Source organism: Chroicocephalus ridibundus, chromosome 10 (genome assembly GCF_963924245.1).
Source record: "Chroicocephalus ridibundus chromosome 10, bChrRid1.1, whole genome shotgun sequence".
NCBI classification, from domain to species: Eukaryota; Metazoa; Chordata; class Aves; order Charadriiformes; family Laridae; genus Chroicocephalus; species Chroicocephalus ridibundus.
In genome coordinates this window covers 23,641,972-23,667,465 of record NC_086293.1, presented here as the reverse complement: position 1 = coordinate 23,667,465, position 25,494 = coordinate 23,641,972, and the positions used below count along the sequence as shown (strand labels likewise).

The 25,494-nt window shown below is 36.3% G+C and overlaps 1 protein-coding gene across 13 annotated transcripts in view; it reads right to left on the bottom strand.

Annotated features, from left to right (window-relative positions):
* ERC2 (ELKS/RAB6-interacting/CAST family member 2) overlaps window positions 1–25,494 on the bottom strand; it is a 508,713-nt gene that overhangs the window by 221,203 nt on the left and 262,016 nt on the right. For all 13 annotated transcript variants that reach the window (XR_010072774.1, XR_010072776.1, XR_010072778.1 and 10 more), the window contains one exon: window positions 9,767–9,927. Coding sequence is in view for 1 of the 13 variants with exons in the window: in XM_063347991.1 (XP_063204061.1) it covers window positions 9,767–9,927 (161 nt within the window). In the remaining 12 variants the exon portion in view is untranslated. The remainder of the gene's footprint in view (window positions 1–9,766; window positions 9,928–25,494) is intronic.

Below are 25,494 nucleotides of genomic sequence, written 5' to 3'. Positions count from 1 at the left end.
CCTTCTTTTTTTACTTCCAGCCTCCTACTCCTTCCTTTCTGCCTTTTGAGGCACTTGTTCTTTTGAGTATATTATCAGAGGTGGAGGCCTTCACATTCCCATGCTGCCTGAACTTCAAAACAAATGCCATCCCATTTCATCATTTTTATCAGTTCTATTTTTTTAGCTAATAAAAGCACTTTTAAGGTAGTTTTCAAACAAACCATATATAGCTTTGGCAAGATCAGTAATTACAGAGTACAAATTTTTTTCTATAGTATTGTTATTTCAGTAAAATGATTTTTTTGCTTATATTATTCTTACATAAAAAAATAAATTTGTGCAATAGAAATCAGACAAAAAGTGTTTAATACTTAGTAGAAAGCATACCAACTTTTTCTTCTTTGTCTAAAAAGTTAAGATTGCTAAACTCCCCAGTAAGTTAACTTTAGATAAAAATAATAATTTCCTTAGAAAATAGAAACATACTTCAAACTATACCTTTCCTTTGGAAGAGTCCAGACCCGCATTTTCATTCTTCGGGTTTGTACAGCCCTCTTCCTTTTTCCATTGTCCATATTTCACTGAATACTAACTCATAGTCCCTCCTCACTTTTATATACTATCCTTCTCATCCCTGTCCCTTTCTGAATAATATTCTACCTCACATGATTTTAGAATGCTATGAATCAAGATATATCATAGATTAAACTGGTGTATTTTAAACCCTAACACATTTATAAAGTAAAATATATATATATATATACACAAAAACCCAATCAAACAAAAAAAAAACCCAAACCCCAAAAACCCAGAAAAGCATTTTAGTTTAAAGAGGTTGATTTTTTCCAAAACAGGAAAGAAGAGAAGCAAAGGTAATGATTTTCAATTGCATTGGTTTCTTCAAATTTTCATTTGCATTACAAAAAACTAGAACACTCTGCATCTTACAGTCCTTTAAGCAGCCTGAGACACCTGCAAACCTGAAGTACTGTTAATCCTGTCTGTCTTCTGAGTGGTTCAGTCACTAGAGAATGTAACTGTCATATCTCACTCTCATAACCTGCACTATAAAACAATCTTTCATCACTTGTATCATCTTGTAAATCCACTTTTACACTATAGGGCAACAGAAGATGCAAAAGGCTAGTCCAAGTGCAGCCTTTAATCTTTCCAGAGTGTATTAGTTGACTTAGTATAACTAGTTCTCAAAAAAAAAGATTTAAAAATCATCCGATCATTAACTATGTGTGTTTCCGTGTAAAGGAGCAATGTGGGAGGAGAGAACTAATACTTCAGGGAGAAAATAAATTTTAGGAACATAGTTTAAGAACAGCAACCAAAGAGTATAAAGAGGTAGCCATTTATGGACCTCCTGTCCATGAATTTGTCTAACCCCTTTTTGAACCTGCTGCTGCCACCCTGCCCTCTAGGGAAGCAAGTTACAGAAGGTAATCTCTTTTGAATCGATCACTGATTAACTTCAGCAAGTGCATGATATTCCTCATGCTGGGGGATCTGGCAAACAACAGTTCTACGTTCAGTTTATGCCTTCCTTTGAGATTCTGCAAACTTCAAACATATCCTCCCCCTGCCTTTCCCTCCCCAGAGTGAAGAGTCTTTGAATCTCTCCCTCGTAAAGCAGCTGCAGAGAGCCCTTGATCTCTCTGCCATTGAGGGTCTGGGGCAAGCGCTCAAGGAATAAATCCCCTGAAAAGTATTGTGGAATTCCAATAGAAAATGTTTGCCGGAGCACTGACTGTTATTTTTCCAGTGAGGCAAGGTACCTGAATGGGTAGAGAATAATAGCAACAAAATTGGAAAGAAAAGCGCACTATTAGGATACAGAGGGGCAACTACCATCAAAGTCCCTTTCCACCTGGCAGATGCCTCAAACCATACGGATCATAGGAACTTGGAAGATCATTTTTACAACTAGGGAGCCAGAAGCCTAAATTTCTATAGCTTCTTGAGGACATTACTCATGGAAACACATGATAATTAAACCAAAATACTTATGAGATGAAGAAAACAAGCTGGTCAAAATCCAGACCCGTTTTCTAGATCAGAAAATTATGCTTAGTTATTATAACCATAATGTGTGTTGTTTGGAACATGTTTGAATATGTTTGAACTCTTTCTAGTTCACCTTCAGGCAATGCTCTGTGACATAAGAAGCACTACTTCCATTCCATAACAGAGAGGAAGACATTGCTTTCCCGGGAGGGAAACACTTTGAAAAGGTTGTTACTGTACTCTCCCACTGCCTAAAGGGGACAGGAAACATGGGAGAGGCTCCAGCTTCCTTTGCTTGGATACCAATATAAAAGCAGGCAAAATACAGCCTCTCATAGGATAGGATGCTTTGGAGAAATCCAAAATTGATCTTACTAACCTTCAATAGCAGGTGACAATCTATTTTGAAAGTAAATTATGACCTTAACAGGAACAAAATGAAGAAAAGAAATGGCACACTTTCTTCCCATGCTGATGAAATTTCAAACATCATGGATCTTACAAAATAAAATCAATGTACCCTATCATTTAGTCTGAACATATAAGACTCTCAAGTGAATAGGAACTTGGTGACACTCGTACGTCTTTAAATAAAACAAGAGCTTTGCCAAGTAAACAGTTCACTCATTCTGTTCTCACAGAGAGAAACATTTTATTGCTTTGTGCCCCTTCATTGTTTACAAAAAAAACCCATCTCTTCATTTTAGTCAAGAAAGCTTCTGTTCCAGAGAACAAAGCCTTCATTTGGTTTTCTCTAATCTTTATGGTGTTTGCAAGTTGGTGTCAAAAATGTTAGTCAAGGCATGCTGTGTTACAGGTCTGTGGGGCAAAAGCAGTCACAAGAGACTCTCCACCCAAGTTAGGAGACCACATTACCATTCTAACTACTTCCTATGGAAGTCACAGTTGTATCAACATCCTGCTGTTTTGTTTGTATTTAACTTGGGATATGACTCTCTACACTCTCAGCATGAATCCTACAATTAAATGGAAGCAGTCCACAGGTTACTAAGAAACAGTCTAGTGTTCTACACTTGAAATGGTACAATTTTGGAGACAATCAACCTGCTATCCATTCACTGAACTTGTTTATAGTATACATTACCACAGTTGAAACGAGTCAAAATAATCCCTCTAATAAAATTACAAAAATAGTAAACTGCTTTTTGAAAATTATTTTTTCTCCACAGCTATTTATACACTACTCATATCCAGCCTATTAAATAAAGGTACGTGAAAAAATTCATGTTAGAAAATTATCAAAGCTATCTTTTTCAAAATATAGGCTGTATTAGAGCTGACAAAATAGAAAAAAAATGATTTTCAAATGATCCTACTTTCAAAATAATACTTCATTAATAGTCTAAGAAACCTGACCCTGGTGTATTTGCTTAAACTTCAATTCAAAGAGCACCCTTTAATGTCGTGTATCCACTACTACTAATTTAGCCTAGAACTCTCCCCGAGGTAGGTGCTGGCTATTTTAGAATACACTAGCATTTAAAACGGAGCATACCCAAAGCATCTTAGCCCACACCTTTTACTAAACACCTCAGTTTTCAGCGTAGGCAAGGGCAACTTGCTTTCCTTTCTGGAAGGAAGGGGTGCAGGAAAAGCACGGCCTAACTAAACCCAGAGAGCAGGCAGCGTCTACGGGAAGCTATCAGTTTAAGTGGTTTTAAAGAGTGAGTTCCCAGCAATTCCAAAGAGTAGTTTCAACTTAAATCACCTTGCCAATTTCTCCTACCTTGCTGTATGGCTTTCCTCATTCTTGCTGCTGTATGGAAGACCCCAAAAAAGGAAATTAACTTCATGACTACATGCAAGTGGAGTCCCTACAATTTCATCAGGGATTTTCCTGTCAATGGGTGTCATGCTTCTGGCCTGTGTAGGCACTGAACAGGTGAACTGCATACACAATTACTTTGAAATGTTCCAGATGCTCTGGATTTACTACTCACACAGAAATTTCAGAAGTGCTTTTGACCATAGCTGTACCCACAGCAATGAAGAAGAAACCACTACCCTGTGGGTGACAGAACCTCTTGGGGTGGAGTAATTAGGACATAAATAAAGGAAAACACGTTGAGGTCCTTTCCCTTTCCCTCCCCAAGTGCCAGTCTGAGATGGTGATGGATGGAAATAGTAATAGGAGAACGTAAAGCAGGGACATGAGCTGATTTGTCCAGGTGCTGGGAACATGTCTAGATTCTCTGGACATCCAACAGCCCTTGTAAGAGCTGCAGCTCCTGCTGAGCTGCTACACAGATGTGAAATCCCCAACTTCTACTCCAGTAAAATTTATAGATGGAAAAAAGGGGTCTGTCTGCAGAAAACCAGATGAAAGGTAAACTTCCTTATACTTCTGCCATTAGTACTTCATAAAGCATTTTGACTTTCCTACAAACTCTGACTGTGACTCTCCAGTTTTAGATCTTATGCAGTCTTCCCCTTGGGCTGTGACCCCTGACTTCCAGAATCTATTCAAAGACCCTCTTCATCCCTGCAATATCCTCAAAAGTCCACTTGAAGCCATTCGTATACTCGTCCATGCTTGAATTTCCTGCACTAAAAGACAGGAGGGGACCAGTCAGACCAGGTGACAGACAAACGGACAACACGCATTGTCTTCCCTGCAACAAAACAAGCTCCCTCCTTACTCTGTGAAGCTGCTCATCGTCAGGTTGTTGAACCAGGCAGATCCGGTCCCTGGTCTTGGATCTGAGCCTGGCGTCTAGTGGCAAATACAAGTGCCCTCTCCTCGTTTGGCAGAGCAGCTGAACCACCGACCCAGCCGGTAAAAGTACAGTACGTGTTCAGCACTTCTGCAAAGAGTGGCAGCTGGTGGGACTGAACGCTTGGTGGAAAAAAACATTTTATCCCCTTCTTCCCACAAATATTTCAGCCTTGACTACACACAGGTGCTGTTAAATGAATAAAGTAAACGTACTGAAAAACAGAGATAAGCAATACTCATTTATTATTTTCAGTGAAAAAAATGGTGCACATTCTTAAACAGAGGAAGGGATGTTTAATTTTATACTGTCACTGTAAGAAAATTTAAAGCAAAATCTAATTTAAAAATAAATTTTTTTTGGACAGCACAGAAATGTTCTATTTTTGTTATTGAATGAAAGGACTAGTAGCCCGTTATTCTATTAGGAGATCTTTAATGCTTCATTACTGAAGTAATCTGATTTATTCCACATAAGGGAAAATACATATTCTTCTGAAATTCGTAGTGAATTTCAGGGCACAGTCACTTCCAGCAAAACTGATTTAGCAATACCCACAGGTGATGGCATGAACTCTACTCAAAGTCAAGGAAATTACCTTTCAAACTCTTGGCAAGAATTTCATTCAGGATACTCTGAAAGCTTCAGAGCACTGAGTCTACTGAGTTGACTGCTGAAGGAAACAGTAATTAACAGTTGGATCTCAAAAATTAAGAATCCCCAGATCTTCAAGTCGAAACATGAGGTTCAGTCTTTTTGGGATTAATCCCATGGTCACTCACTACTGAGTGCTGTGTTTGTCACATGTAACTAAGTCACCGAAAGGTCAAATAATGCAAAACCACAAGGAAATAATTTTTTTTAATCTTGTATTTAAATATATTTCTAAGTAGGGTAAACACCACAGAAAGTTAATTTAAGGGCTTTTAACCAAGAAAACCCCAAGTTTTGATAACAGATTTTGGGGAGTTTGGGGGGACAGGGGGGAGTGTTGCAGCTTGAAGATTACATGCATATAATTTAAAAGTTGAACTAACAAAAAAAGTGATACAATTTTTCCATCTTTTCCCTCACATGCCACTAGACTTTCTTTTATGACTATCGGCTCTGTAGGTCAGACTTTGTATCTTTCAAAGGGAAAATAATTTTTACCATTTCTGAAAAGATGATCTATCCCATAGAGTGAAATCCACTTTCCATAAGGACAAGCATTTATTTCACATACATATAAAAAGCAATTTTAATATTATATAAATACTCATGTATCTATCTATACATCTCTTTAATTTTGTTACAAGCAGGTTTATGAGTTTTGGAACGAACCACCATCTAGGAAAAGACATCTGTATGAAAGCATTGTGGACGCTTGGTGGTCATGAAAGTATGCTCCACAAATATGGCATTTCTGAAACCTTTGAGAAAAACCCCACCACATCACAGAGCAGAAACTTCTCCTACCCTCAAGCTCTTCACATTACAAAACGAATAAGCTTTTCTAGACGAGCCTCATGAGATTCTCAGTAGGCTGCGCTCCTTCTTGTGGACTCTCAGAAAACAAAAACAATGTCTGGGAAAAGTGTTCTGGATATATATTTCTAACTACCAATTTTTAAGTTCAGGCCAATTGAAACATTTCCATAGATGATAAATACATTTTTAAAAAACACTAACATCCCTTTTGTCACACTGCAATATAGATTATTTTTTTTAAACTATCACTTATTAAAAAATAATGCGTGCATTGATTATTTTTTTTATGGTCAGAGATAGAAAGACCACAAAGCATGAAGACAATTAGGCAAAATGATGGATTTGAACACATGCTGCATTTCACTGTTAACATGTATGCGTAACTTCCATTAATGTCAGTATGAGTTATGCGTGCACTGCTAAAATAATATGACCATAACAAAAATATTTCCTCCAGAACTAATATAGCAATATTTTTTATAGACATTTGGGGAAAAAAAAATAAATCACATATTGAGAAAGTAATGTGCAAATGCAAATCCTTCTCCAAAGGTAACATTATGGAATCCTTTAAAATAAATGTTATTTTGTCACATGTTGGCATCAAGTTAAGAATAATTTGATTTTTACCTCCTTCCATCAAATTACCTTTCATTTAGTGGGTACTTCTCCAGTTTCAGCTCAAAAAGATGAACCAGATAATGAACAAGATGAAGCTGCTATCCACTTTTATTGTAAACTTCCTTAAATAACTAAATGTATATGGCAACATTTAATGCCAACTGAAGAAGTTATCTAAAACTGACAACTGATTGTAGCCAGTAAATTAAGATGGATCTTGGCAATGTCAGCCAGATGAGCCTAGAATGCAGAGTTATGTTTGGAACTTGAACATAATATAAGCATAGGAAATCATCATGAATGTTCTTAAACACACAGTTCACGCCTATTTAACTGTAAGCTTGCAGCCAAAACCTGTAATCACTCAATATTAAATTAAAAAAATGATAAATAGAAGTTATGGTCAATGCTGCCAATTAGTAAGTTATCTTAAAATATCAGAGAGAAGACACATTATTTTAGTATATTACTACAACACAGAATTATCATTATTCTGTCAGTCGTTGTCTGGGTCTAAGTAGCTTCTACAATCTGTTTTTGAGAATACTTTATTCATTAAAAAAATGTAACGCCATATTTAGTATATTCTGTTGTTAATGCAGCAGTTTTATAGATTTGTTTGTCATATAGTTATTTCAGTAAGCTATTTCAAAAATTAAACTACTGTAATAAAATAACTGAATTATTTCTTTAAAAAGTTTACTAATACGTTTATCTATTCATTTATGTTGTTTAGTATATGTTATTAGATTTTACAATTGGAAATTCAGATTTACATTTAATTTATATTTAATAACAGTCATGTAGCCCTTGCCGTACACAAAGCTCAAAAAAATGAGTATGTTCATTTCTGCTGCTTTGATTCAGTACTAACGATGTTAAAGAGGCAGTAAAATGACAAAAGCAAATACAATCATGCAAATTACCATCATTATTCTATTTGTTCTCTGTTTAGTAAAATTGTGCTGTGATTTTATATATTTTGTTTTGTTCGTTAACTCTATTTCCTGTCTCCTAGACCAGCAAGAGAAGTCCTGTCTGATTCCATCTCCAACATGATCTCAGCTTTGTAATATATTTCACAGAAAATAAAGTTAGGATAGAATTTAAAATACTAATAGAATAGATGGGGTTTTTAAGGAAAGTGAGCTCTAATTCTAAGTTATTAGCTGAATCATAGATTTCAGGGGGAGTGATTTGTACAGAAGTTTATTTTAGCTCAGTTCAGGATTAAAAATGAAAACCACATAGGAAAAATTACTTCTTTTGAAGTTACAAAAAAAAGGTAAATGGCAGAAAAAGTCTACATACTTACACAGCTAACAAAGTAGCAATTAAGAAATTAAAAACAAAAAAGAAAAATAAGAAAAGTCTTTTACAAAAGAAACCATACTAATGACTACTAAAAGAAAAAAATATACAAATATACTTTTAACTAGACATTTTTATTGATTTAAATTTTTAGATGCTAATTTGAAATTTTCTTCTAATTTTACTATTTTACTTTTAAAATTGATACTGTAAAAACACACTATGTGTTTACATCTCATTTTTAATTCCAAACTATTCCTAACTTGGACCTTTGATACTGGGTCTTTCACCACGAGTACCATCCACTCAGTCATTCATAAAATAGAACAGCTTTTATCAAAAGAAAACTCAAACTTTAGCAGTTTTTGCGAGCCTCACTTCCCAGACTGCAGACACATGCCTTACAGAGTTCTGTGAGGTTCTGTGTACCCAACCAAAAAAGTCACAATAACAGAATTAAAGGTACTGCTTTTTTCTCCCCTACGTTGCTTAATGATTGAAAATTATGGTAAAAATGAGTTAAAAAAAAATTTACCAATAGGATGAAAACCAAATATGCACTCCAAGAACCAGTCCAAAGCACTACACAGAAAACAGGTGCCTGCATGAAATGTACTAGCATCGAGCACCCCGTATAATATCACATACTACCCTAATTCATACGTACTCCCATTTTTCTGTATAGATACAGACCTCATTAAAGTCAAAAGCAGAAGTTCTTTTGATTTCACTGGAGACATTCAGGCTTACCTTACCGTATTTTTGCACCTATATTACACAGCAGCCACTCTTAAAACCTACCTTTACAAAACCCTAGTAAGCATATGTCTCTATTTCCACTTTGTCTTCTTTACAACATTATTAAAATCATTTTTTCTGATTATTTACTTTCTCGCAAAAGGTAAGGATATATACAACTTAGCTGAAGTTATGTAAGTCTTTTGGGTTTTTTCTTCCTCAATAAAACAACTTTGAAACCACAACTGAATGTTCTTTGCTGGATGTTCACTACACACTTACCAGCCGAGCCAAGTCATAACAGGTTCGCTCCTTTTTGCCAATTTTAAAGATCATGTCAGAGCTTTAACATCCCATAATTACAGATATTTGCCTTTCTTGTGGGTAAGAAGTTAGATTTAAATTATAGGTCTATCTTCCTTTTTCAGTTCTGTACACTTATACGTAGTGATAACGTGTATGCAAATAGGTTGTCAGTTTTTTAACCAATTCAATGCAGTAAACCTTGCTCCATCCATCTGAAGTTAATAAACCCCTTCCTTGAATTTGCCACTGAAAGAAACTCCAACATAGAATTCTCACTGAAAGACGGGGCTTCAAACCCTCAATTTCTCATGGAAGTTATACTGTGCTGATACTCTATTTGCATGTAACAAAGGACAGCTTTCAAAAAATGCTCCACATGTCAATTGTTGGGTGCTTCTAAAATGAAGACTTTCGCATTCCTGTATTTTAAAAGGAATTTAACAGTTTTACTACTATTAGAAGTCCTTAGATTCAGACTTAAATATATACATAGAAAAAACACTTACAGAAAAAAACCCCAAACCATCTCTTATGACAAGAAAGTAGTAATTCTAATTTTTTCTAGAAATTAGAGAAATCAATGTACTTACTTCATTTCTAGAATTTCTTCAAGCTGTTTTCTTCGCTCTATTCTCAGGTTAGCCAGATGTGCTTCTTTTTCAGCCAAAGACTGCTGGGTTGAGGCAAGACGGGCTTTGGTAGAATCTAATTCTTGTCTAGTCTTTTCCAGTGCATTCATCAGCTCTTCTACCTATGAGAGAGAACTTTTTAAGGTCTGTATTCTTTACAATAAGTAAATCTGAAATCTATATAAATCCAGAAGAAAAAAAAAGACACACACAAAAGGAATTATTTTAAGTAAATGGCTGTTCAAATCCACTCCTCTCTTAACTGTTTTAAAAAACAAAAGCAGTCATTAAATACCAAAAAATCTTTATGTTTGCATGAATCCATTGCATAATATGCAACATTTATACAAAACAGATCACCAGAAACCTGTTTAACCTGAGCCACCTCCACATACAGAAACAATATTTTCAGCACCGTTTATATTATTTGAATTCAGGGTGGTGGTAACTCATCATAACAATAGTTTCAGAAATTTTAGATGCAGATACAGATACATATTTTAATACAAAACTGGTCATGACAATCCATGTATTTTTCATCAAAAAAGGCAAACTCTTCCGTGCAGAACAGGTTGCCCGGGGATGTGTAGACTCTCCAGTCCGTGGTGTTTTCAGATCTTTGGACTGCATTGCCATAGTGGTCCCTCCTAACCCAAATCATTCTATGATTCTGAACTTTAAATGTCTGTTATGGTTCTAATAACAATCGAGTTATTTCCCTCATGACAACTATCAGAATCTCTGAAGTATAAACTCTAGGACGGTTAGGGTGATCCCACTCTTTCCTTAGCGTTGGTAAATGTCAACTGGATGTGGGATAAATTGCATATTGCAGGAATTCAGAAAACCTTTACCTTTTCATAAACCAAAATTCAGAACTAAAAAAAAATGCATGACATGGTCTATTACATTATTTAAAGAACACACTAAAGAATGGAGACTACATGTGACAGCTGTCTGGCTACAGAAAATTTACTTGTGGGGTGAATCATTACATTCCCAGACCCAGAAGGTCAGGAATAGGCTCTGGTAACCAGGACACCAGTACGATTTCCCCCTGTTCAAATGATACAGTTTACATTAAGAGGTGCAAGTAAACAACAGATTTAATTTGGGTTTTATGACACAGTGATTTAAATAATGAATGTCCCGTTTCCTGCATTTTCTTTCTCACCTCCTTTGTCCAAATATTAACATCTTATAAATTAGCCAACACTTCAGGAAGAACATCTAAATAAAATAAAACGAGAGCGAATATATATTCCACTTGCGCATGTCACGCAAGTCATTGAAAAGCGTTCACTTTTTGCGGGTGTATCGAAAAGTCTGACAATATTCCACTGGGGTCATATAATCAGTGTGTCTACAGAGAAAATAAGATCTTTTCTCCCAAGTTCATGCTTAATTGATGTTTGTTGTTGTTATCTAAATCCCACTAGCCTGAAATCAGTGTTTATAAGCCACATATTTTTGTTTCAATTTGAACACATGTTGCCTCCTATATAACAGGTTCAATAAAGCAAAATTAATAATACAGTCCTTCATCAAATTACATTGAGGACTCACACCCTATTTGAAAATGATACACTGATCACTTACCCCTTCTACACCAGCTTCTGCATCTCTATAAACACTCAATAAGATCAGTGGGACACCAGAACACTTCTTATACCTTTCACTGCATAAGATCTAACATTTCACGAACACAGAATCACAATTATCAATAGCACTGAAACTACTGATGGTCCACTCAGAAAGTAAAACCAGTGTAATACTGGTGTAAATGAAAGAACAACGAGCGCAAATTGTGCAGTGGAGTCTGTGCAGGTCCAAGATCATTAAAGCAAACCCTCAAGAAAGATGAAGGCTTTCAATATCTTTGTAAAATGAGTATCTAGTGAACTTTCACAGTAGAAGCAGCAAAGAGAAAATATACTTGAGGGAAATAAAAAAATAAAAAAGCTGAATTTGCACTTAAATCCCAGGGAAAAATAAAAAAATAATAAAAAAAAAAAACAGATGGAGAGAGACAGATCACATTTATTTAAAAATATACTCAATTTCTAATATAACACCAGATACTTAATTTTGTCTTTTAGTACTAGAACAAAAAGCCCTGCTGTCTCCAACAAGGACAAGCCTCAACTAGTAAAACATAACATGGTATTTCTCCCAATTTTCTTGGGTTATTTCTTAGGCTCGTCCATGTGTTTTTTAAAAACTGCGTACAGTTTCTGCTGAGGCTCCAGCTTGTTAGTTAATCCCAGGCAATATACATTAATGGAAGTAGTAGGAAGGATTCAAGACTGCGAAGTCATCCATACATAAAGACTCTTGCTTCCAGACAGTATCTTTAAACACCAAGTCACTCCACACTTGCAGATTTCTTTGGCAGATGAGAACATAAAAAGGCAGAATAGTAGCATTTCCGTATAAAGAGTATCATTGCCCTCCTTTTCCTACAGGTTCAGCTGAATTTAGTACCCAGCCTGTCGACTGACTGAATGCTCACCTAAGTTCTAATATACCACATCACTTACATTTTAAAACATTTAAGGGAATTAAAGACTTGTGGAAAACAAAGCTGTGGATTTGTTAATGTATATTAATAACATACTCTCATATTACCAGACAAAAGAGATCAAAGTTTAAAAGAGAGGGGAAAAAACTTTAAAAATTTAAATATGAAAACTTTTTCAAACCACAAATCGTTAACACGTGTAGACCGGAAAGTTATACTTCCATTTACACTTTCAACACAATATTTGCCAGCTAGTTCTTCCTTTATTTTTTGAATATGACCCAAGTTCCAAGTTGTATGTTTTCCTAGTTAACTGTCTCACCAACACCTACAGCAGAATTCAACTGGCAGGCATGTGCAGAAGAAACTGATTTTTAATTTTTTTTTAATGAACTACTATCAAATGGAAACGTGTGAATGTTGAAGTTGCACACACAATCATCTTAGCGTGTTCATTATATAGCCGTAGCAGATCCATTACAATGGAAAATTAACTTTAAACACTGAAGGCAGTATTATCGAGATATAAAAGTCTGGGGGGGGGGGGCGGAAAAGCATCGTAAAACATAAACCCAAATTCTTAATGTAAGCACATGTTCTCTTCTTTGATATTAAAGTCATAGCAGAAAAAAATTAAGGGTTAATGTTGATTTACTACCTCTCAGTCCTACCGTAAGAAATGGAAACAAATCCAGTACTACTACTGCAAAATTTTAGCTTTCTGACCTATGGCAAATACTTCTTTTGCTGCATTCAGGAGCATTTCATCTAGAGAGTAATGGGTGTCCGGGAGTCCTTTCCTCTCCAAAGCACTGGTATGGTCCTGCCTTCCAGTTCCTTTTTAGTTTTTCCACTCTCCAGATCTTGAACTGAGTCCCCCAACGAAGTACCAGTTCAATAAGGACCAAGTCACACGTTTATACACTTTTCTTATCATCATACAAAGGATCAAGATAAAGTTTGTATTAATGACCATATTTGTAATATCTCATCCAGCCATTTTCCTCTCAAACTGAAGCACCTATTCAAATGAAGCACCTTAATTATCACATATGCATCCCTGAGACCTTTCTTTACACAGAAACACAGAAGAGTTTCTCAAAGCAATTTTTGTTGATCAGTAATACATTCTAAAATCCAAGCGGCATTTGAAATGCCTTCATGTGCTGCAGCTAGGGCAGGCACCGTCTCTGTGCAAGCACGGCTGGTGTTTTTCCGGGGCCGCCGGCGCAGGACACCTTTCAGAAGGCTGGCGCGAGGAGCTCCCAGCTCCCACGGCGCTGCTGAGGGGCAGGTCCTCACCCAGCCTGCCAAGACAGTGAGTACCTGGAAGCCTGCTCTTTTTCCCCTCCACTATACCTCTTAGCCTAACTACTTCTAACCACAAACTTTGCCATTTTGGATAGCAGCTAAAGAATCAATAAGAATTCATGCTTTGAAAGAGTTTACTCTGAAAACCTCATCAAATACAAAATTCTTTGCTAGTTAAGTACTCTATGCCCCGAATACAGTATTAACTGGGTTTTCTTCCCCTTTGCAAGACAACAGCCTCATCTTATCCTTTGCGTTTTCCAATAAAAGTCATTTATTTTTTGCATACTTTCAGAAAGCCTAACTGACCTCAGCACTTCAAGGATTTTATTCAAATCAGTACTAGAACTAAGTTTACATTTCAGAATGGTGGAAAATCAGCAAACTAAACTATTATAATTCTTTATTAGTTTTAAGACTATTTTAAAAGAACACTTTCTACTTCTGCAGCTTCATATTTTCAAGTTCAACCAGCAGTGTTTTACACCAAGATAAGAAAAGAAAAAGAAATGAACGTGGCTGAAGTATACATCTGCATTACCAGATTCTGCAAATTAAAGAAGGTTAGAGTTCAACTGAATGACAGTTTATTAAAAATGCCCTGGAGCATTCTTAATTCCAGATTGGATTCGGCTCAGCACAACTCACGCTAACATAATACTGTTCCAGTTTGTGGGAATAAGGAGGGGGAGGGACAACTGCATGTTTTCTCAGATCAAGTATAATATATTTCTGCAGGATGACGAAGAGCTGGCAACTTTCCAGCAATCAAGGTTAGTATCTTTAAAGGGTTGGCACTTCATTTTAGCAACGATATTAGTAATAAATACAAGAGGTTTGGATTTCCCTAACTGACTTTTTCAAGTATCAGTAGCTATACAAAAATCCATACCTACTTCAATTTAAAACCTCATCTTGTGTTACTACACACAGATCATTTATTAATGTTGTATACTAAAATAAAATAAATAAATCCTCTTAATTCTTCACTTTTCTTTAATACAAGAAAATTAACCATTATAGATAATAATAAGAAGAAAAAGGTTTAACAAACTATTACATTCTCCCAGTACGGGTTTATGTGAGCTGCATTTTTATAAGTGAAATGAATCAGTGTAAAAATCCTCCCAGTTATTTTCAAAGGTGCTTTCTTTTTTCCATTTGCTAAAGAAATGCGTTTGGGGTTTTTGGGTGGGGTTTGTTTGTGGTTTTTTTTTGACAAGTTACACACCATATAAATTTCAGTTATCTCCAGTTCTGTGAGGATTATTTTAATAAAAACTATATTTGGGTTTTTTCCCCATGATTAAGCATGAGATTGCAAAAAAAGGAAAGACTATATTCCTTAAAGTTTCTTTTTGTGGCTTTCCTACAAATTTATTCTGCCACTGGACTAAAAGGACATAGAAAACACATTCACAGAGATAAGGCAAACAGATAAAAACCTGGATTTGTACACACAAATATCCCCTTACCAACTCTTCTGACTCACAGGCTGGAGACTTCAGCTCTGTACACTAATGGGTTGCCTATGCTTTGCACGGTGACGATGAGTGCCAGGCATCCCCGGATCCTGTACCAGCGGCTGCCGGCCATGCCGAGACCCACTCTAGCGCATGGCTAATTCAATTACACACCTACAGGAGGTCCAGCACAAGCCATGTGCACCTACTGCTCTTAAAATTGCCAACGCTGTCCTGCAATATGGTTTGTAAATAACTTGTTCCTTTCTGTTGCTGATGGGAATTTCTCCGGTGTACAACCCGCTACGCTTTCGTTACAAAGGTGCTTTTTGCAAAAGCAAACGGACGTAGCAAAGTGTCATACTGAGCTTTGCAAGACATGGAAATAAACTCTTTGTCGCCCTTCCCTCCACTCTCTTCCCATCCCATTTGTCATCCATAGCCAAATTCCTCACCTCTGATCCTCAATCACAGCTTTTAAACTCAGGAAACAGGTTTAGCAAAACCCAGTATAGTTATGGAGGCTGATGCTCCTGAACCCTTCCAAACGAAGAAATTAGACACATGTTGTCTCTCACAATTTTGGATATTGACAGAGAAGAAAAAAGTAACCATACTCCAGAATGTATATAAGCTTTAAAATAAACATCATAAGTAAAGGATTTGACAGAAAATTGAGTCGAATGTTTAGAAGATCCAGGGTAATAGTTCATTTTCAACTTGGGCTTGTTTTTTTTTTAAAAAAATCACAATAAGCTAGGCAAGTAGGGCCCAATGATACCAACCAGCAATGCAGTGGTACAACACAAGTTACCAGAAGCACTGAAATAGCAATCCTCATCAAATGGCTCGCCATCTCCATCAGAACACAACAGCACAATTATCAAATGGCATGCCATGCTGCAGAATTCAAAATTGGAATCCTTATTGAGATTACTTTATTACCTAAAGTAGGATTTCAAATATTTTAATCCTCTTGCTAAGTGCTACGTTAATGACACATGAGGTTTAGGTTTGTTCGCATAAAGGAGGCATTACAGATACAGCACATATTTCCCACCCAGACTCGTAGGGACCAGAGTCAGGAGAGAAGGTACCTGGGTTTCCTTAGTATTTCCTTGCTGCCTGTCCCATGGTAGATACCAGACATGATAACTTATATTATCATGGTGTTATGATAGAGTCATATGTCCATCTCTACATAAAAATATTCTAGAATTTAGCAGATTACCATAGATTAAACAAAATATGTACCCTAAGTGGAAGGATTAATAATGTAGTGGTCTTTATTAAGTTAATTTAAGATTTTGCAAGACAGTTCTGGGAAATGTATTAAAATTATTAACTTTCCTGATACTAGCATTTAGAACTTTGATCGTCTTTTATTCTAAACCTCAGTAATTCAATAAAATATAGGACTGCAGCAAGATAATTCTTGGATTTATTATCCAGTCTTCAAATTAATATAGTCATTTCACCTATAATTGAAAAATATAATTAAATAACTTCAGAAAATATTGGTTATAATCAGTAAAACAGAATAATGATCAGCTTAAAAAGCCAAACCAAAACAACAACCAAAAGCAACAAGGGTTATATATACAAAAACAGGGCTTTTATATGTAGAGAGAGAGTTTCAATTAAATGAAATGAAAACAATGGCATAAAATAATGTTAACCTCTGTGCTCTAGGGTCAAGTTCTAGACAGATGAAAGCAAAAACTGTTCTCATGTGCAAACAAAAATGATGCTTCCACTGCAGTCCCAGGAATACTGTCATCAATTTAAACACTTAATCTTGTGAAACACAACAGGCCTCCAGTTATAGTATTCTCAATTAATTTCAACTAGAAAACACTGTACGACAACCCAGGGTCAAAATGTGAACGTGTCCTCCTGCAAAACAGAGAAGGATGGGCAAAATGGCAGAATACTCCTCTCGGACGCAGCTGGAATGTTTAACCCCAAATAAAAACTCTTTCATTAGCAGCGAAATATAATTATATGATGGAATAAGTAATATCATATTCTGATTTTGCAATGCTATATATTAGAAAATATAGAAACCACACATCAGACCATGCCAATAAAGATACAGTATTCAAAGTGTTGCAAGAATCAGTCAACAAAATGTTCTTTGTCCAAGGTAAACTTCACACTGACAAGGCCCAACTCACTGTCGGCCTCATTCAACTCTAGAACTCATCCGTTGTGTAATGGAAACATGACCAAGCGCCTGAACAATTGCGCAATTCCACTTCTTACAAAAAAAAAAAAAAAAAAAAAGGCGGCATCCTTTTAATTTTTTTCATTTAGTTTGAAAATGAATTCTTTTGTTGACATTACTTTTTCTACTTTTCCATCAAGCTTCATTTGAGCAAGTCCGTGATTGTTTTAAACGGCTGGTGGCCTCAGTTCCGCTCTGGCTTACGCTTGTTTGATACTGTGCAAACCTAATTACAAAAGTAGCATTAAAAGTGTTTTATAGTTGTGCAAATGAAAGCAGATTTAAATATAATATGTTGAAAAATTATAGAGCTCAACCTAACGCTTTCAGAAGTATAAAAAAATATGTAATTAAATTAGCTATTGAACATATGTTGATTTCAGTAGGACACTCAATTGTCCTACAGGATATTGTATCTGGAAGAGAACTCTTATAGACTGAAAACAATTACACTGTGTGATTTCAGTGTTGAGTCTTTTTAGATAAACCATGCGAGTAGAGCAGAGCAACTCTTTAGCTGGTGTTAAAGTACAGCGCTGTCAGACTGGCCTCTCTGGTTAATGTCAATAGCACTGCGTATAAAAGGTGACTAAAGTGTGTACAAATGTTGATCTTTGGAGAAGGCATGCCTAGAATCATACACACATCTACTATTTCATCCACCAGGTCAACTTCAGGGAGAGAGGGCAAATTGGGAGTTTTCTTGCCAAAAGTTGATTCTTAGCACACTTGTTAGGTTACACTGCACAAAACTGCTTCCCCACTGCTTTTAATCCGTAATCCCAAAATATTATTAAAGTTAGAAACGCTTCTCAGAATATTTCCAAAGGCAGTAGAGATTCACATAGTATGTGTAAAGTCTTACTGCAAACAAGTAGTTTATGTACATAAGAATTTCTCCAGACACTACAGCGTGCTTACACATTGTGAAATAGCAAGTAAGATCTATTAAAGTGAAAACATTATTGTATGAAAATACTTGGCTGGTTTTACATGAAAAATATCAGAAAATACAGCTTCCTATGTAGTTTTGGCACAATAATATTAATATGCAGTAAGATAAATAAAAAGATTTGTGCACCTAGTAACAAGGTATAGTTTCTGCACCAAAGAAATTTGATACCATCTTTAGTACTGTGGCTTTTAACACAGTGTTCATGTGAGTACCAAATGCCCAAGGAAGCCGTATACCCGCGCTCTTCTCTTAATGCAGATAATCTTTCCCTTTTTACTCAAGTCTTTGGCATTTTTAATATAAAATTATTTATGCAATATTTTATTAGCTTGGCACACCTACAGAAGTCGCAGTGGCATGGGCATGCTACATGCTTAAAACCCAAACTTAATTCCTATTGTATATAATGCAATATCAACTATATAAATAACCTTAGGAAAAGTCATGTTATATCTGTACATTAAAGAGCCAAGTTCTGTCTCCAGCACACCCATTTGCAGATCACTCTTATCAAGAAAAATTTTAATACCTGCTATGGCAATTGGTAGTTACATCCTTTCCCAAATTTAACCAGAGCCATGGGTGAAGTACTAGAGAACACATGGAGCGGGACTACAAAAGGTTGACTCAGTTAATTGTCTCTTCAGTTGACTTCAGTTTACCAACACAATAAGCAACACAGGGTTACCAATATGGGCTCTGTTATAGGTTAAATAAGCTGCACTTAAACCCTAAAATTAACAGTTATACACTTTGTGCAATTCCTGGTACTTTTCTGAGGAAAAGAGTTCCTCAGAAGGAACTTTTTCTTACAAAAATAATAATTAAAAACTGCTTTTGGAGGGTCAATTCAGGAAGAGACCAGTCAATAGGAACAGGACTAAAGTGCTTCTGAGTCTGTCCAGGACAGGACAGCCCATAGGACAGTCAGGGGAGGCCTGCGGGGGACAACCACATGTCTGACAACTGGACTCCATTATTAACACATGATAAGCTCGGAACGATCACATGATGGAGCAAAAATATCAACCCAGAATTTGTCAGCAGGAATTCCTCTGTGAAGGCGGCGTACAATCCGCATGTCAAATTTTCAGAGCGCTAAACAGAAATCTTGCTCAAATAGTAGCTCCCTGTTGATGAAACCACCCCCACTCCTGCTACGCAGTTGTGAGCTTACTGGGTCAATCAGTCACCGATCACGGGGCCTCCCCTCAATCAACACGCTAGAGAGAAATTCCCTGTGGGAGGAAGAAGCAGTGCTGGAGGAGGCAGGATGCCGAACTGAACTCAACGACGGTCTCAGGAAATACTGCTTGTGCAAAAAGGGAGCCAGATGTGAGGGTGGCTGCACAGCCTGCTGCCTCGCAGAGCAGGGCTGCCGGCACTCGGCAGCAGCCGAGGAGCAGGAACAGAGCCCATGGGTGCCTCCGCAAGGCTGCGGGAACGCTCGCTCAGGAGGAAACTACGCAGCAACTAAACAGATCCTTACACATAATTGCACAGGCAGCACGCGGTGCTGCAGAGCGAAATTGCAAAGAGAGAGAACATGCAGAACTATACACACGGAGCATGCAGAAAAGAAACTCCGTAGCTTTTAACGAGTACCGAAGGCCCAAGGAAGCCGTATATCTGCACTCTTCTCTTAATGCAGATAATCTCTCTGTAGGAATGGCTCGCTATGATTTCAGAGATGGGAGGAGGACAAAGAACACTGAGAAGGGCAGGAAGACAGCCCAAGAAACACTGTCCTTCTGAAACTGCAAAGTTTTCTTCAGTCACTATACGGAGGAAGGAAGAGGAAGCAAAGAGACTTTATAAAAATGGTTTTCCTCCAGGTTGTCCCCCGAAAAATTCACCTCCCCATCTCTGTGAAATACAGCAGCAGTTAACGATGAATAAAAACATTATTGGGAAAAACAAAGATGCTGAACTGCAGAACTTGGTCTTTTTCAAGCAACAAAACCACATTGTCTACCACTGAACCAAAACAAGGTTTAGTGAGGATGCCCAGATGAAGAAAAGAGCTGTCACTTAAACTATTGCAGCACCTACAATGAAAACAAAGATGTCAGCTCCATCACTTCAGTTTGTGAAAGTTTGGCCCAAGTACAAAAATGCAAATACTGTAACTCAAAGTTCCAGCACCTAGACTTATTGTTTGTCTCCTCACATGCAGTTAATGATATACCAGCCAAATAAGCATTTGGCAATGCGTTTCTCCTGAGCGATAGTATTTGCTTCACTAGACTGAAAAAGGGGACGAGGAGAAGATTGTAATACTTACATCCTTATTCACCTTATCACTATATTTATTATTCCAGATTACTTATATTATCTCAACATCTACCAGGAACAAGAAAATAATAGAAAAAGGCAATAGAAAATGGTACTTAGCTCTCTCTTCTATGAATTCAGTTGCTTCTTCCCTCTCATAACTGTACCTGAGTACTCGCCCACTACGACGACCTGCAATTCAATTTTCTATGTCCGTTCTAGTCCCTTTTGGTTTCTGCCTTTTTAGCAAGCTCCCAGAATTCGCTGAACCAACCCTCCCTTTTCCACTTCAGCTTCCAAACCTGCTGGTCTAGGTCATATTGGAACATTTCTCCATATTATTCTTGGAGTGCTTCAGTTTCACATTCTGCTCAGTAGTCACTAAATGTCTTTGCCTTTTTATCTTCTCAGCCCAAAGATGTGACCGTTGAAATATTCTAACAGATCTTCCCTGCATCAGTTAATTGATTTTCCAACTATTACCGAGCAGTTATTGCTCAGCCTTTTTGTGGGTTATATGCACAACAACTGGGGTAAGGCAGCTTTTCTCATTTAGTGATTACAAGCAGGTTCTGCCATCTGCTAGAATAAATACTGAAGAGCAGCAGCTGTCAACATTTAGATAGAGCTTTCATGCTTCCTAAATTGCACTTCACATTACATTACAGCAGGAATCCTTATGAAAGGCAGCCTCATTAGATAAAGGAATTCTATTTACAGGTAGTATGAAGAAAGTTTCTGTATAGATAAAGTAATAATCAGTTTATAATAAGAAAACCATGAGAAACTGCACTATAAAGCCTTGGCCTACGCTGGACAACCATAATAATTGCTCTGTGGAATTTCCTAAAGATTCTACTGTTGTAACTGTTCTTGTATGAACGTTATTTAGATACCGAAACAATGGGCACTTATATAAAAGCCTAAGTTTTATACAGCTATAAATACTTTTTTAGACAAAATACATTAGGGAAAGTTTGATGAGAACAACAATATGTCTCACAAGATGAAAAAAGGAAAAGTAGTAACAGAATCTTTAACTAACGTAAGCTGCCTTTTATTGTTCAGCTAAAACTCTGTTTTCCTTCTTAGTTTCTCAAGCCTTTTCCCACATAAGGAAAAAGGCAGGAGAGTATAAACAGAAAACATGCAGATCTACAAGCTGATATTACTCACTCTATTTAGAGGCAAAATATACGGGCATTAAGAAGACCAGCTAAGTGACAGGACTTAAAAAACTTACAGCGGGGAGGCTTAAACTGGCTTTGATGAGAACTGTATTTTGGATCTGCTTGACCTTTCACGTAAACTAACGCCCTTGCCACTGTTCGTATTCTGTATAATAATTCCCATCAGGACACATCTTTTGTTATTCTTAAGTCCCTCTCGTCCCAGACAGGTTTGATTTCAGAGGACAGAGATGACTATGTCCACATCAAGTCCACATTTGAAGTATTTTTTAAAATCTAGAGTCCCAATCCAAAGAACACACAATCCCACACGTGAGGATACATTAAAACTATATTAGAGTACATTTACGAACATACATATTAACACAGCATGTTATAAATTAATGCTTTCTTTCTCAACTTTGTACAGGCTTTTGTCCCACAGACAAACTTTATTATGGAAGTCTCTGCTACACCCAGCAGCTGTCCTTTAAAGAATCAAATTTCTATTTTACTCATGCAGGTAAAACTTATGTACCAAACAAACAAACAAACAAAAAATTCTTAGATTCATCATGTATTAAGTAAGCAGTTAGGTACTATGAATTAAATGGGCAGTTTTTTAAGGCAGAATAGCATTTCCAATCATTTCAAGGTGTTTAATGCAGAAACATGACTCTTTTAACGCTTAAATTACATATATACTGTTTCGGATGGGCTATTCAGTCTCTCAAATTAGCTCCAGTACATGACACAGTAAATGAAATCTGCTGAGCGTCTTATCTGTATTATGAGCAAAATCCTCAAAATCATATTGATGTGTTTTAAGAGATCTCACCTCCAACATGTTCAGCAAAGAAAAACTTACTCTTTCATCCACAGTCTAACGAAAATAGTAACACCAACAATATAACTGTGTGCTCACAACATACGATCTCATAGTTCGAGAACTGCCTACAACGGCTGAAATTATTGCTCCTGTCTTAAGCACACAGGACTCTAACAAGCAGGTCACATTGTTATTTAATTATTTTACTCTTCATATTTCCAGTCAGATGCAGATATTTTTTGAAATGTTTGGGAACGAGGATAGTCTAAATATAATATACTTCTAGTGGAAATAACATTTGCTCCGTTTAGACCTCAGGCACTGCTGATGGCAGAACAAGATTGGAATGTGCAGATAATTATCTTTGAGGCTAGTCAACAGCTAGAAGTCCCTCATAATATCACCTTTAAGATCAAGCCAAGACATTCCAGTCTGAATCAAGGTTTATTTATTAAAGGATTTAGCACTTTTAGATCCAATATTGCCTGGAAGACCACCAATTTCCATTCCCAAATATCTAATTTCTCCAGTTTCTTGGTGCATACATAAGACCTTCAAAATCACTTCAGTGAACACACACAAGCACATAAATGACATCTAAATTCCTTCCCCTCTCTAAGATGAATTCCACAGGAAACACCTCTACACAGCAAAATCTCCACACAGACTGTAGGAGACTTCAATAATTCTCATTCATTTAGGGGACACAGCTTAAGACAACTGCAGGCACCTTTTACTGAAAGGTGAATTTTTCGTGATCTTGATTTGTATAAGGGATATTGAGAAGAACAGCATTTAAAAGCTAGTAGAAAAATAAAATAAAATAAAATAAAATAAAATAAAATAAAATAAAATAAAATAAAATAAAATAAAATAAAATAAAATAAAATAAAATAAAATAAAATAAAATAAAATAAAATAAAATAATAAAATCAATGGTATATGGAATCATCATATCTGCCCATTTTCCTTGGGATAACAAAGACAAAAGGCACAAAAATTAGACAACAGTGGTAAGCAAATACATGTAAGAATATTTTCTTATCTAGGAAGAGAGATGGGCACTTAAAACTTAAAGGTTTACTTTTTTTTTTCCTTTTAAGAAACACTGTTTACAATGAGTAAATAAAATTATTGCTCAAAATTAGAGCTCAACAATTGTTTTGTTCTAAGTTGGCTTTTTCAGTCTGGTATCTTTGCCGTGCTGGTGCCACTTATCAAAAATCTACTTTTCATGACAAGATCTAAAGTAATGGCTTATAATACAACATTTGTTCAGTAAATTCATGTGATAATGTAATATTTAAGAGGCTTTCTATAAATGAACAAAATAAGAAATATAGCCTTTCTACATATAATGGATTTGGTCAACAAAAAGCCTCAATACTCACAGTATGATCCTGGTTATCCAAACTGCCCTGCTGTACATGCCAGACAGTGACTCCTCGTGATACAAACTCCGAGTCACGCAGACGAATTTAGTGTCATACAAGTTGTTTGAAAAACTGATATCCTACTGTATTGCATTATGAATATAGTTTAATCTGAGATGTATCTCATGGTACTTCATGTAATGTTATACAACATTCCACCTCCAGAGGAGGAAAATTAGCCATTACAGAAGAGTAACCCTCATTGCTATAAATGCACAGTGACAAACGATAATAAAAATAACAGCAACTATTAACTTACTATGCTGTTGTAATACCATAAAAACACCAAGTATTTCATATTCAGAAAACCCAAAATACTGGTAAAGAATGTTTAAGGGAGTTTTAAAGAAAAGAGAAAAGAAGAGCATCTACTTTTCCAAGATAGTATCTGTAGTATCTGTCTCTCCTTTACTTTAGTTAAGTAGAGCTAGTAGTTAAGCTGCCAAAAAGAGGCCCCAAACCAAATAACATAAGTTTCCTGGACATAGGAAAGAAGAGTCAAGCTCCTTATCTTAAAGGACAGCAGCCTTCCTCCCTGCCCCCCCGCCTTCTCCAAATAGGGTTTCAAAGAGCAAAAAGAAAAGCCAATTATATCCTCTGTCAGGAGTATATATATTCCGCTCACACACACTGCCCTTGGCTTCAGTAGGATAGAAGCGGTGTAGTTAATACAGATAGCAATCCACTAGTATTTTTACTCAGAGCTGCATTTATAAACTAAAAACATTTTAATATTCCCAGCACAGGCTTATGGTTAAAAGCCCACATGGTCCCATATACAGTGTAATATCTAAAATGAGAGTCTTGAAAAAACAAAGCGCTGAACCAAAGCTAAGAGTAGTGCTGTCTTTACCAGAGAAGTCAACTCAGAAATAAACACAACTGTTCATGAGAAAGATATTAGAAGCAGTAAATTTTCTAGTGATGAGTGTTTTTAGGCGTATAATTTATGTGTGCAAACACTCACTGGTGGTACGACCAGAAACACAGATATCATGGAATGAAAAGGAGAAAAAATAGGGGAAAGTAGAAGATGTGGATATATGCTCTACTAGGCTGATAAATAAAACTAGCAAACTTATATGAAAGACTAGATTGTGACATATTTTCACAAAAGCAAAAACAAAAACAAACGTTGTTGACTCAAGAATGAACGTTGGCAGGAAGCTGCCATTAGGTCTTCTATAGTTTACACTATATTTTTTACTTCCAGACACTGCCAGTGGGAGGTTTTATAGGATAATGATATACTGAGAAACGTATGACAAGCATGTCCAAACAAAGTAAAACATATTTTTCACAAAACAGTAAACTCTGATAGCTTTAAATCCATGGAGCCAGAGGTAGCCTGAAGACTAATTATAGCAGAATTGTTAACTTGTAAAACCTGTTTAAGGTATTAAAGTATTCTTGACTCTTTTCCAGAAAATATTGTTATAACAGGAAGTTACTTCTAAAAAACAGAGTTGAAATAGGAAAGGTATTATTCATACAAAAATGCTGAAGA